The sequence below is a fragment of the Glandiceps talaboti genome, chromosome 16, assembly GCF_964340395.1.
Source record: "Glandiceps talaboti chromosome 16, keGlaTala1.1, whole genome shotgun sequence".
In the NCBI taxonomy this organism is placed as follows: Eukaryota; Metazoa; Hemichordata; class Enteropneusta; family Spengelidae; genus Glandiceps; species Glandiceps talaboti.
The window spans coordinates 21,564,347-21,576,505 of NC_135564.1; the positions used below are offsets into that span (position 1 = coordinate 21,564,347).

The 12,159-nt window shown below is 36.7% G+C and overlaps 1 protein-coding gene across 1 annotated transcript in view; it reads left to right on the top strand.

Annotated features, from left to right (window-relative positions):
• Positions 1-10,859: 10,859 nt before the first annotated feature.
• LOC144447016 (uncharacterized) overlaps positions 10,860-12,159 on the top strand; it is a 36,943-nt gene continuing 35,643 nt past the window's right edge. The window contains exon 1 of the mRNA XM_078136875.1: positions 10,860-11,076. Coding sequence (XP_077993001.1) covers positions 10,937-11,076 — 140 coding nt within the window. The 5' untranslated portion in view covers positions 10,860-10,936. The remainder of the gene's footprint in view (positions 11,077-12,159) is intronic.

Sequence of the window (12,159 nt, forward strand, 5' to 3'; positions counted from 1 at the left end):
AGTAAAAACGTCATATCTCGTGCCCCAGAAATGGTATAATCACAATTAAAGTGTGTTTATATATATTTGAGGGGACAGGGAACTCAATGATTACATGACATTTTCGATTCAAGCTCAGAGTCATAGTCAAAATTCAAGGTCAACTTAATTTGTTGCACTTTTATCGGAATATTCATTGTATACTTCCATCAGATATGGCTGGTAAAGCTGTAAGTCGGTCAGAAAATAGAGAAACATACAATCTGAAAAAAAGTATATATGAACTTGTTTCGTAGCAAAATGCTGTTACTAAGACAACTGCTATCAATATCCCCAATTATACCAAAGTGTTAATATACTAATCTGAAGGTGCTATTGATATGAGGTAAGTGTTTGTATATAGGGTTTTGGGGACAAGCAATTCACTGATTACATGATTCTTTCGATCCAAGTTCAAGGTCATTGTCAAAAAATTCAAGGTCATCTTAATTTTTTGTACCTATTGAAATACTGTCGGATTCTTTTATATAGCTAACATCTTTACAGATGAAAATCGCTCAGAAAATAGCAAATTATATATACAGTCTTTCAGGAAAAATACAGCAAAGGCATATGCTGAGCTGCTTTTATTACAAACTTCTGTTACCAAGACAACTGGTATCATGATCGCCAAAATATGAAGGTACTGAATATCGCAGGGTGGAGATTGAATTGAAATTGTCAGTATTTCCAAATTCCTGGGTATTCATCTATCACATCCACTGTTTTGGCCAACAAATACTGAACACCTCGTAAAGAAAGCACAACAGCGTCTTTATTTTCTGAGACGTTTAAAGAAATTTGGAATGAATCGTGGTTGTATTTTAGTCAATTTTTACCGCACTGTCATAGAGTCTGGTTTAACATAACAACATATCACCTACGATGAGTTGTTGCAGTTGAGAGAATCGTCCGGACAACACAGAGAATCATCGGTATATATCATTCCAGATCGACTCGCAAAGCTACATCCATCATTAAGGATTAAAGTCATCAGGCACATACATTTTTTTGAACTGTTACCCTGGGATATGCGGTACAGGAGTATAAAAACGAAATCAGAACGTTTTAGAAAGAGCTTTTATCCATCTGTGATTCGCATTTTAAACCAGTCCTAGGATATTTTACCATTTGTTTTAGTTTCATGTTATTTGTCTCTGCATTTGTATCTTTTTAGCGTCATGTGTATTTTAAATCGTTTGATGTGTTATATTAATTTTATCTCTTGCTTTTTTATTTCACTTGCATTTATTCGAATGTTTTATTCAATTATTGTTTTCTTTCCAATCTTTAGTTTTCAATTTTATTTACCTCTTTTTATGAGTACACGTAAAAAGTCAATTTCCAATGCAATTTATGCAAATGGTAATAAAGTTACATATCATTATATTATATTATTATTATTATTATTATTATTATTATTATTATTGTTGTTGTTGTTGTTGTTGTTGTTGTTATTGTTATTATTATTATTATTATTAATATTATTGATTTTGTTTTGTTGTGTTCTATTAAGCAAATTTCTTTGAATACTTTTGATAATTCTGTCTGTTGTGTTTAGTAGATTTCTTCCTTTGCAGTAATAAGTCGTTTCTGAGATATGTTTTTCTCTTTATTTATCCATACTGGGTGATTAATTTCAAGTTTAGTGGTGATTCCTCTTCTACGTTGAGTTTGTAGCTGTTTAAGCAACAGTATCTGATGTCTCTTCCTCAGCGGTAATATGCCAGTACTAAACATTTTCATATTACTGTATGAACCCCCCCCCCCTGAAATGCCTGCCCTCAGGTTTGACTTTGACCTTTATACGTAAAATATCACGTAACCAATTTATAGCCCATCCCTCAAAACCAATGTAAGGACAATTGCATCATACTCATAGCTCTTTCAGACACCAAGATATACAACATTAAACTACTTGAGAATTATTCAAGATATTGAACCACTTGACGAGCTAACATCATTTTGTTGACCCGGTAATTTCATCTATGTAATTTCAAAGCAACACCCAATATATTTATTTTTGTCATAATCTTTCTATTATGACCTTTTTGTAGCATGTAACATTATCTTTAATTGTAATTATTGTAATGTTTTGATGATCTGTTGATAAAAACTGAAAAATTAAGATGACCTAGGATTTTGACTATGACCTTGACCTTGGATCAAAAAGATCACGTGTTCAGTGAGTTGCCCTTTCCCTAAATCCCATTTACAGACACTTTGGTCAAATCTATAGCACTTTGGGACCTTGAGTTCTTCAGTATTGTCATATTTTTCATAATTGCGGATCTTGATATCAGTTGGCTTGGTAACAGGATTTTGTAATAAAGCATCTCCAAATAGGCTTTTACTGTATTTTTCCTGAAAGACTATATCATTTGCTATTTTGTGACTGATTTTCAGCAATAACAACTATGCCTGATGTTAGTTATATAAAACTTTGGGCCAGAGTTTTAATAAAACTATAGAAAAAATAAGATGACCTTGAATTTTCACTATGACTTTGGAAATCGATCGGAAAGGTCATATGATCAATGAGTTGCCCGTCTCCTCAAACATATAAACACATACTTTGATTATGATTATAGCACTTCTGGAGCCAGAGATATGACGTTTTTAATGTTTAACATCCTTCAAAATAATGTCACCGTTACCATGGAAACTGCCTCCTGTGAGTTTGCGCAAGAGAATCCAGAGGGGCAACATTAATTTTCTGATAGCCCAGATATCACTCTAACCAAACATAATGTCAAAAATTGTACTTCAAACACTAAAGGTAACTCTTGTTTTAAGCCACTTGGCGTCGACTATTTGGCAGTTGTGTGTGCCTTCAGTTTTCACAATTTACGACTTTTATCTCACTGGATATATATTATCTCTTCATTTGGGATTCATTCCACAGAGAAGACTTCCATCGATATGAATTAATTACAAACAAATATTAGTACATTCCATTACTTGATAATTAATCATTCCACCGTGTTAAAGCGTAACTAGGTCGTGTCGTGTGAGGTCGCTATACACTTAGTAACGACCTCTGACATGTACGAATACACTAACCTGTCACGTGAGGCCCATGTACAAACCACCGAGTACATCTTTATTTAATTACCGAAAGAGAGATGATGACTTCAAAATTTATACCGCACAAACATTTTGAATTTTAGAGTAAATTTTCTGGATTCTGAACGGTGAGTTTGTATGTTGTAGACTTAATAATTCTCAAATCAATATATGTATAGGCAATATTGTTTTGTAGTCAGACACGCTAACTTGTCTCAATGTCTGGTCAAATTGTCTTGACAATGAAAACATGCGCTTTCTATAATAAAATGTGGTCTTTCATCGTACGATGCCATAAACATTCTGAGTACAATTACTGGTATCGATCATACCAGACGATTGTCTTCATACTAGCTAATAATCTTAACTTCTTGATAATGATGTAGAAATATCGCTAAGGTTGTGATTATCATGTCCTCAGATATACAACACACTACTGGAAATGTATTGGTGCTCGACTGAGCAATGGTTCAGGTGTAAGTACAAGCACAAATAATTCAAAATTCAAAAACAACGAAGAAACTAATTGTCAAATGTTACATTCTGTCTGAAAATTCCATAGGAGTCAAAAGCCTCGGAAAATTTGAAAATCGTCAACTTGTAAACTGCGTTGTCTAAAATATTGGGTCAAAGGTTGCACATGCACTCAAAGAGAGGTCACAGCATGAGTCGCAAAATGAAGGTCAAAACCGCAGTATATCAACACACCTCTGCTGGCAATATGGAGTCGTGCTCACCAAGCAATATTCTTATGACTCCGAGTCGAAATCTGATATCAACAGGTGGTTGTTGTGACGTTTGGAATTTTGGGAGGCGATACTATGAACTTAATGTTTGCTAAGGCCTAACAAAACAACTGTGTTGTTCCGATGAGGTTTAAAAGGTTACCTGACCCCACCTAGCTTTTCACTGCCGACCCTAAACTTTGTATTCGAGAAAAAAATAATAAAATCATAAACATTGTGAAGTCTCATGAGAAATTGTGGATGCGGAAAACTGCCATCAACATAAAAAGACACTGTAAAACTATTCTTCCAATCTGTAATGGCTGTACATCTGAAATAAACAACACGGAGACCATTTGGAAAACATGGAAAAACCGAACTAGACACTCACGCAGAAAAAATAATGTTATATAATAAAAAAAATCTACCCACCCCACCTATTCTAAAATTGAGCGAAACAACACACAATGGTTTTATTAGGCTTTACGCTCAATTTTAAAATGGGTAGGTAGGTAGATATTTTTATTTATTTATTTTTTATGATATTGTTTGCTGTTATTTTTTTTATTTTTTTTTATACTTATTTCTTTTTTCATATGTGAGTGTCTAGTTCATGTAGTTATGTTTTCCGTTGTTTTCCAAATAGTCTCTGTTATTGGTTTCTTCTCATCAGATGTACAGCCATTACAGATGAAAGAACAGTTTTATATGTCGAAGCTATGTTTATCATGTCACCTAGGCTGGCCACTAATCTCTCCCCACTCACAACCATGTCGGTCGATGTGTACTTTTCCTCTAGCGTCAAGAACCTTGGTGTCACTCTTGACTGTCTTTTCAACATGGCAGAGAATGGTCAGAATGTCTGTAATCTGTCGTATATACACCTTCGTCAGATTGCTTCCATCCGTCATTTTCTAACACAACAGGCCACTGGAGTCTTGTCTGTGTTTTTCTTTCTCGCTTGGTCTGCTTTCTGGTTGTCCTTAGAATCTTATTAACAAGCTACAGAATGCAGCCACCCGCCTTGTGTGCAAAGCCACAAAGTTCGACCACGTTGCACCACTGACTTCTACACTCTTTTATTGGGTACCGATCAACTCTCGCATACAATGCAATGTTTCTTGTATATGTCATGACGTGTTGGAGGTGACCGGTCCTGAATATCTTTCTCATCTTCTTCATCTTTATGCTCCCCATAGACAACGTAGGTCTTCTTCTGACACACACAACCTAAAGACTTTTCCATTTGTCACTAAGAAGTTCGTAGAGCGTTGCTTTGCTTACTGTACACTGCTCCTTCAATTTGGAACAGTCTTCCCCACAGTCTTCGTCACTCTCACTCTAAGTCTTCCTTCTACTCTGCCCTTAACACTTTAACCTATTTCAATCTTAACTCTCACTCACTTACACACTTCTCTCTACATCCTTCCATGTTTTCAACAAATTGTTTCTCTGTTTCTCATTTTGTTAGTAGTTCTGTGTCTGCTCATTAAAATCATTATTATTATATAATATTATTTAATTATATAATATTATTTAATTATTGTCTTTTTAGTTGATGTCAGTTTCCGCATCCACTATTTCTTGAAAGACTTCACAATGTTCTCGATTTTATTTCCAATGACTTGTGTTTAGCTAGCTATTTGATGTAACTCAGTTTCTAGGTGTTTGTCTTTAAGTTTTAAAGATGGTCATAAGTCGTGTGTTAATATTAATCCTAGTCTTATGTATACATGTTTTGCTGATTTCAGTGACGTCATCGTCCTGCGACATCGCATCAATTTCCTAATGTGTTTCACGATGGCAACCAATACATCAACCAATTTTATCGATATTTTTAAAAATACTTAGTTTTTCCAACAACGACTTGTGGACTAACTGTATAGATGTTGGTTGTGGACTAACTGTACAGATGCTGGTTGTGGACTGACTGTATAGATATTGGTTGTGGACTAACTGTATAGATACCGGTTGTGGACTAACTGTATATATGTTGGTTGTGGACTAACTGTATAGATGTTGGTTGTGGACTAACTGTATAGATGTTGGTTGTGGACTAACTGTATAGATGTTGGTTGTGGACTAACTGTATAGATGTTGGTTGTGGACTAACTGTATAGATGTTGGTTGTGGACTGACTGTATAGATATTGGTTGTGGACTAACTGTATAGATGTTGGTTGTGGACTAACTGTATAGATGTTGGTTGTGGACTAACTGTATAGATATTGGTTGTGGACTAACTGTATAGATGTTGGTTGTGGACTAACTGTATAGATGTTGGTTGGTTGTGGACTAACTGTATAGATCTTGGTTGTGGACTAACTGTATAGATGTTGGTTGTGGACTAACTGTATAGATGTTGGTTGTGGACTAACTGTATAGATGTTGGTTGTGGACTAACTGTATAGATGTTGGTTGGTTGTGGACTAACTGTATAGATCTTGGTTGTGGACTAACTGTATAGATGTTGGTTGTGGACTAACTGTATAGATGTTGGTTGTGGACTAACTGTATAGATGTTGGTTGTGGACTAACTGTATAGATGTTGGTTGGTTGTGGACTAACTGTATAGATGTTGGTTGTGGACTGACTGTATAGATGTTGGTTGTGGACTAACTGTATAGTTGTTGGTTGTGGACTAACTGTATAGATGTTGGTTGTGGACTAACTGTATAGATGTTGGTTGTGGACTAACTGTATAGATGCTGGTTGTGGACTAACTGTATAGATGCTGGTTGTGGACTAACTGTATAGATGTTGGTTGTGGACTAACTGTATAGATGTTGGTTGTGGACTAACTGTATAGATGTTGGTTGTGGACTAACTGTATAGATGTTGGTTGTGGACTGACTGTATAGATATTGGTTGTGGACTAACTGTATAGATGTTGGTTGTGGACTAACTGTATAGATGTTGGTTGTGGACTAACTGTATAGATACTGGTTGTGGACTAACTGTATAGATGTTGGTTGTGGACTGACTGTATAGATGCTGGTTGTGGACAAACTGTATAGATGTTGGTTGTGGACTGACTGTATAGATGCTGGTTGTGGACAAACTGTATAGATGTTGGTTGTGGACTAACTGTATAGATGTTGGTTGTGGACTGACTGTATAGATACTGGTTGTGGACTAACTGTATAGATGTTGGTTGTGGACTGACTGTATAGATGCTGGTTGTGGACAAACTGTATAGATGTTGGTTGTGGACTAACTGTATAGATGTTGGTTGTGGACTAACTGTATAGATGTTGGTTGTGGACTAACTGTATAGATCTTGGTTGTGGACTAACTGTATAGATGTTGGTTGTGGACTAACTGTATAGATGCTGGTTGTGGACTAACTGTATAGATGTTGGTTGTGGACTAACTGTATAGATACTGGTTGTGGACTAACTGTATAGATGTTGGTTGTGGACTAACTGTATAGATGCTGGTTGTGGACAAACTGTATAGATGTTGGTTGTGGACTAACTGTATATATGTTGGTTGTGGACTAACTGTATATATGTTGGTTGTGGACTAACTGTATAGATGTTGGTTGTGGACTAACTGTATAGATGTTGGTTGTGGACTGACTGTATAGATGTTGGTTGTGGACTGACTGTATAGATGCTGGTTGTGGACTAACTGTATAGATGTTGGTTGTGGACTAACTGTATAGATGTTGGTTGTGGACTAACTGTATAGATGTTGGTTGTGGACTAACTGTATAGATGTTGGTTGTGGACTAACTGTATAGATACTGGTTGTGGACTGACTGTATAGATGCTGGTTGTGGACTAACTGTATAGATGTTGGTTGTGGACTAACTGTATAGATGTTGGTTGTGGACTAACTGTATAGATGTTGGTTGTGGACTAACTGTATATATGTTGGTTGTGGACTAACTGTATAGATACTGGTTGTGGACTGACTGTATAGATGCTGGTTGTGGACTAACTGTATAGATGTTGGTTGTGGACTAACTGTATAGATGTTGGTTGTGGACTAACTGTATAGATGTTGGTTGTGGACTAACTGTATAGATGTTGGTTGTGGACTAACTGTATAGATACTGGTTGTGGACTGACTGTATAGATGCTGGTTGTGGACTAACTGTATAGATGTTGGTTGTGGACTAACTGTATAGATGTTGGTTGTGGACTAACTGTATAGATGTTGGTTGGTTGTGGACTAACTGTATAGTTGTTGGTTGTGGACTAACTGTATAGATACTGGTTGTGGACTGACTGTATAGATGCTGGTTGTGGACTGACTGTATAGATGTTGGTTGTGGACTAACTGTATAGATGTTGGTTGTGGACTAACTGTATAGATGTTGGTTGTGGACTAACTGTATATATGTTGGTTGTGGACTGGCTGTATAGATGCTGGTTGTGGACTAACTGTATAGATGTCGTAATAATTTACTCTTGATCAATAAGATACCACATGTACTGGCATTATGGAATGCCAGACTATTTTTTCGGGTGGTGCTACTGTTGCCACAAAGAGGTATTAAATTTGTGTTTTACGACGATCAACACTTTGAGATAGTATCATCCAGTCATGTTGTCTTTATCGCTTCGATTAAACGCACTGTAAACCAAGTCTATTAATGATGCGTGCAGTTAAACTTGTCCGTTTTGGTGTAATGACGATGATGTTGAACTGTAGACAATATAATGACGATGATGTTGAACTGTAGACGATATAATGGTAATATTTTATAACAAAGTCAGCGAGAGATAAGGCTGATTGATGACGTCACGGGATCATAAACCTGAATGAACTACAATATTTTTTTAACAATGTAGCCATTTTATTAAACTTTCATTGAATCAATGTTGATTCCCTCTTCTGCCTTCAACTGCATGTATCCACAGACAAGTAAGAAGTTGCCAATATCAAATATATAGCTATATGCTAGAAGCTAATGTGCTTGTCTATCTAGACTACAGAAATGAACTCAAGATTCAAATCACCTGTAAGTCATAAAGTGGTGGAAAGCGTTGCTTGAATAATAGACTGTACACAAACAAATTCTTTACTTGAATAATAGACTGTACACAAACAAATCTTTACTTGAATAATAGACTGTACACAAACAAATCTTTACTTGAATAATAGACTGTACACAAACAAATCTTTACTTGAATAATAGACTGTACACAAACAAATCTTTACTTGAATAATAGACTGTACACAAACAAATCTTTACTTGAATAATAGACTGTACACAAACAAATCTTTACTTGAATAATAGACTGTACACAAACAAATTCTTTACTTGAAAAATATGGGTCTGTGAAATGGCGTAAATTAAATTGAACTAACAAAGCGAAAGTGACTAAAAAATTGCCGGAAAGGCTAGAAAACCGACCCAAACTGATACAATTAACGATTACGAATAAACTACTAGTTGGTGGAGAGCGTACTACTGGCAATACTAAACTGATGAAAAACTCGCATATTGGCTGCACAGAACGTCTGTGCAAGGCTGCTTCCCATATGCCAACAATTACGTCATACCAAGACAATAATTTCCACTTTACTGCGAACCGCGGGAAGTTTAATTTCTAAACACTTGTTGATTATAACTATACAACAGGTCACGTGACTTGTGTAATCAATACACTTCGAAACTCGGTGAAGTAGCCCATTGAAGTGATTTCTCGCTCTTAAGTTTGAGAAGATCTAGAATGTAAATGATGAAAAATGTTCTATAACACTCTCAGTAAAAAGTTTTATAGATAATTAAACCCCGAATGGTTCTATTTTTCGCAGAATGCATCATGGGTGATGCACCCCCACCTGTTTTTTTTTGTTTGTTTTTTTATCTATAACGTCATTATGTCATACTATCATCATTATGTCATACTATCATCATTATGTCATACTATCATCAAAATCACGATGATTTCTACTTCCAGATCACGTAGCACGGTAGTTTTGGACCGGAACTGTCCCGGACAATATGGTCATGTGACCCATGCATTTAGTTTTCGCTATTTCTAAGTTCAGTTCGCACACGAAATATTATTAAACTGTATTAACGGGGCAGTGGATCCCTTTAGCCTCAGGAAATATTGTTCTAGGAATAATTGTGGCGGGAAGGCGGTGTTGACCTCTGTACAGACAATGTCGGTAATTAAGAGTAGATGTGCCCATCTTTCTTTGGGAGTTCTGGCGTTCAACTAGTACGTCAATTAGATCCAAACACAGAAAAATTAATTAATGAATCCCTTCACATAAACTCTCTGTGGGTGGTAATAGTGGATGCAACCAATGTGGTGGCATTGAGCGATGGATAGAGTTGTTACCATTAAGTTAGATTTCTACCCAACAACATTTTCACAAATTGTTTTGAAACGAAATATTTGAACCACAGAGGGGGAGGATCATGTTTTAGAGAAAGGAAATTCAGGGATGACCACTAGATCAGGGTCAGGGAGGGTTACCTTTTATGCAGCAGACCGGGCTAGAAGACTCACACAAAAGGGATTTCCCCTACACTACAAATCTACCTTGTTCTATACCTGCCCTTGACAGATTGTTCTAAGATTGAGGAGGTAGGTGTGTTATTTGATGTAGTTCAAAAGCAGCAGTCTGCCATGCCCACAGGGTAACTCCTTGATCCGTTACAGCTAAATAAGTAACCCATACTAAGCAGTGATAATACTTTTGTTAGCATATCAAAATTGAATGACAAGGGGTATTTCAGTGAGTCAGACAGACTTAACTTTTTGTCTGTCTGTATGTGTGACACCACGTTTTAAAGGCATACTTGGACTTGCGCAGTGTGCAAGTAAATTGGCCGCTTGAAATATCGATTTTGTTCCGCCCGACTCCGTTTTGTATTTGTTTGGCCCCGCTGTGTGGACATTACCTTATTATTGCCCTATTGACTTGCATGCCAGAGTGCTTCATTTGCATCCCACTATGTCAGCCATAGAGACAACCAATGGCGTCTGGCGTCGTTGCTAAGGCTACCTGAATGTTTAGAGTTACGTACGACCATTGTCAAATTACAAGCCCCTATCGCTGCTAGCACGCCATACGAAGCCCGACAACGGAGACTTCTTTGAGTGGACACCGAGTTTGATTATGTAGCTATCTCTCTTCGGAGACAAGTACAAGAAAATGGCAGCCTCCGATACATTGGCACCGACCCACTTTTACCGAGAGAATTTCGGACTCGACGACTTATCCAGGAATTTCGAGTCGAGCGAGCTATTCACGCCGTACATGCTACCACAGCGACCCACTGTGTCGGACCTAAGGTAAGCTTTTAGTGTTGTCCTTATTATTCGCGATCGCACAAAGTATAAAGTACATATTCGCGGCAGAAAACATGGTTGGTGAAGAATTGGTGAGGGCTAATTCAACAATAGGCTGCAAATATGTTTTAACACCTTTATATTATAACGAGTAGGGGTGAAGATGGTTCTATTTTATTAGAACAAACACACCCATTGATAAACTTGAAGCGTAATAGGTACAGTAGCTTAAAAGGTAAGATGGCAACCACCTTCCTAACGTGCATGTTTAAATTATACAATGTCCAGAACGCTTTCTGATCAGAAATAATTGTATTTCATGCTCCCCTAGTTCCGATTTTACACTGTGACGTTTCCTACATTAGGATATCGAATAACAGGTGGTTAGGGTGTGCAACAAGACATTTGACGTTACACTTGGTTTAACATACAGTTCCGTTAATATTGTCAGGTTTTAACAATAAGCCTGTCAAATAGAAATAAACACATCGCTAGTGTCGTGTCGAGTATAGTGTAATCGGTATGACAGTTTTAAACCCGGGTGTCAACGCAATGTATTTTACAAATCCACTACGCTAAACTTTAATTACAAGCTTGACCGCAAGACTTGGTAACCAGGGACACATGCCGACCCGTCATAAACTATATTTTAAGTATGTGTTTCAAGTCCATAAGGGACAATATAATGTTTCAATGGTGAAGTATACATTGACAACAAAGATCATGACGACTTCGGTGGTTCTGACTGCCAGAAACGACCAAATTCTTTTCTCCAAAAAGCCATTAGATACACGTAGTCCCAGGACGTTAAATCATAACAAATCGATTTTGACATAGTATTATTTAAATGAATAATACCCGTATAGTATCATTCTTGAGTTGATATTATGAGAAGTAATTCATTTTTAAAATGGTTTTAGGACAGACTAGTTTGAATTAAGTTTTGGCTGCCAGATGGAAATTTATTGAACGATACATGTAGATAATCTCCCTCTTTGATACTGCCTATATTGTCTATATTGACTGAGTAAAATACACAATTTAATCTCTTGTAAGTTTGGACTGCTGCTAAGATAATCCCAAGAG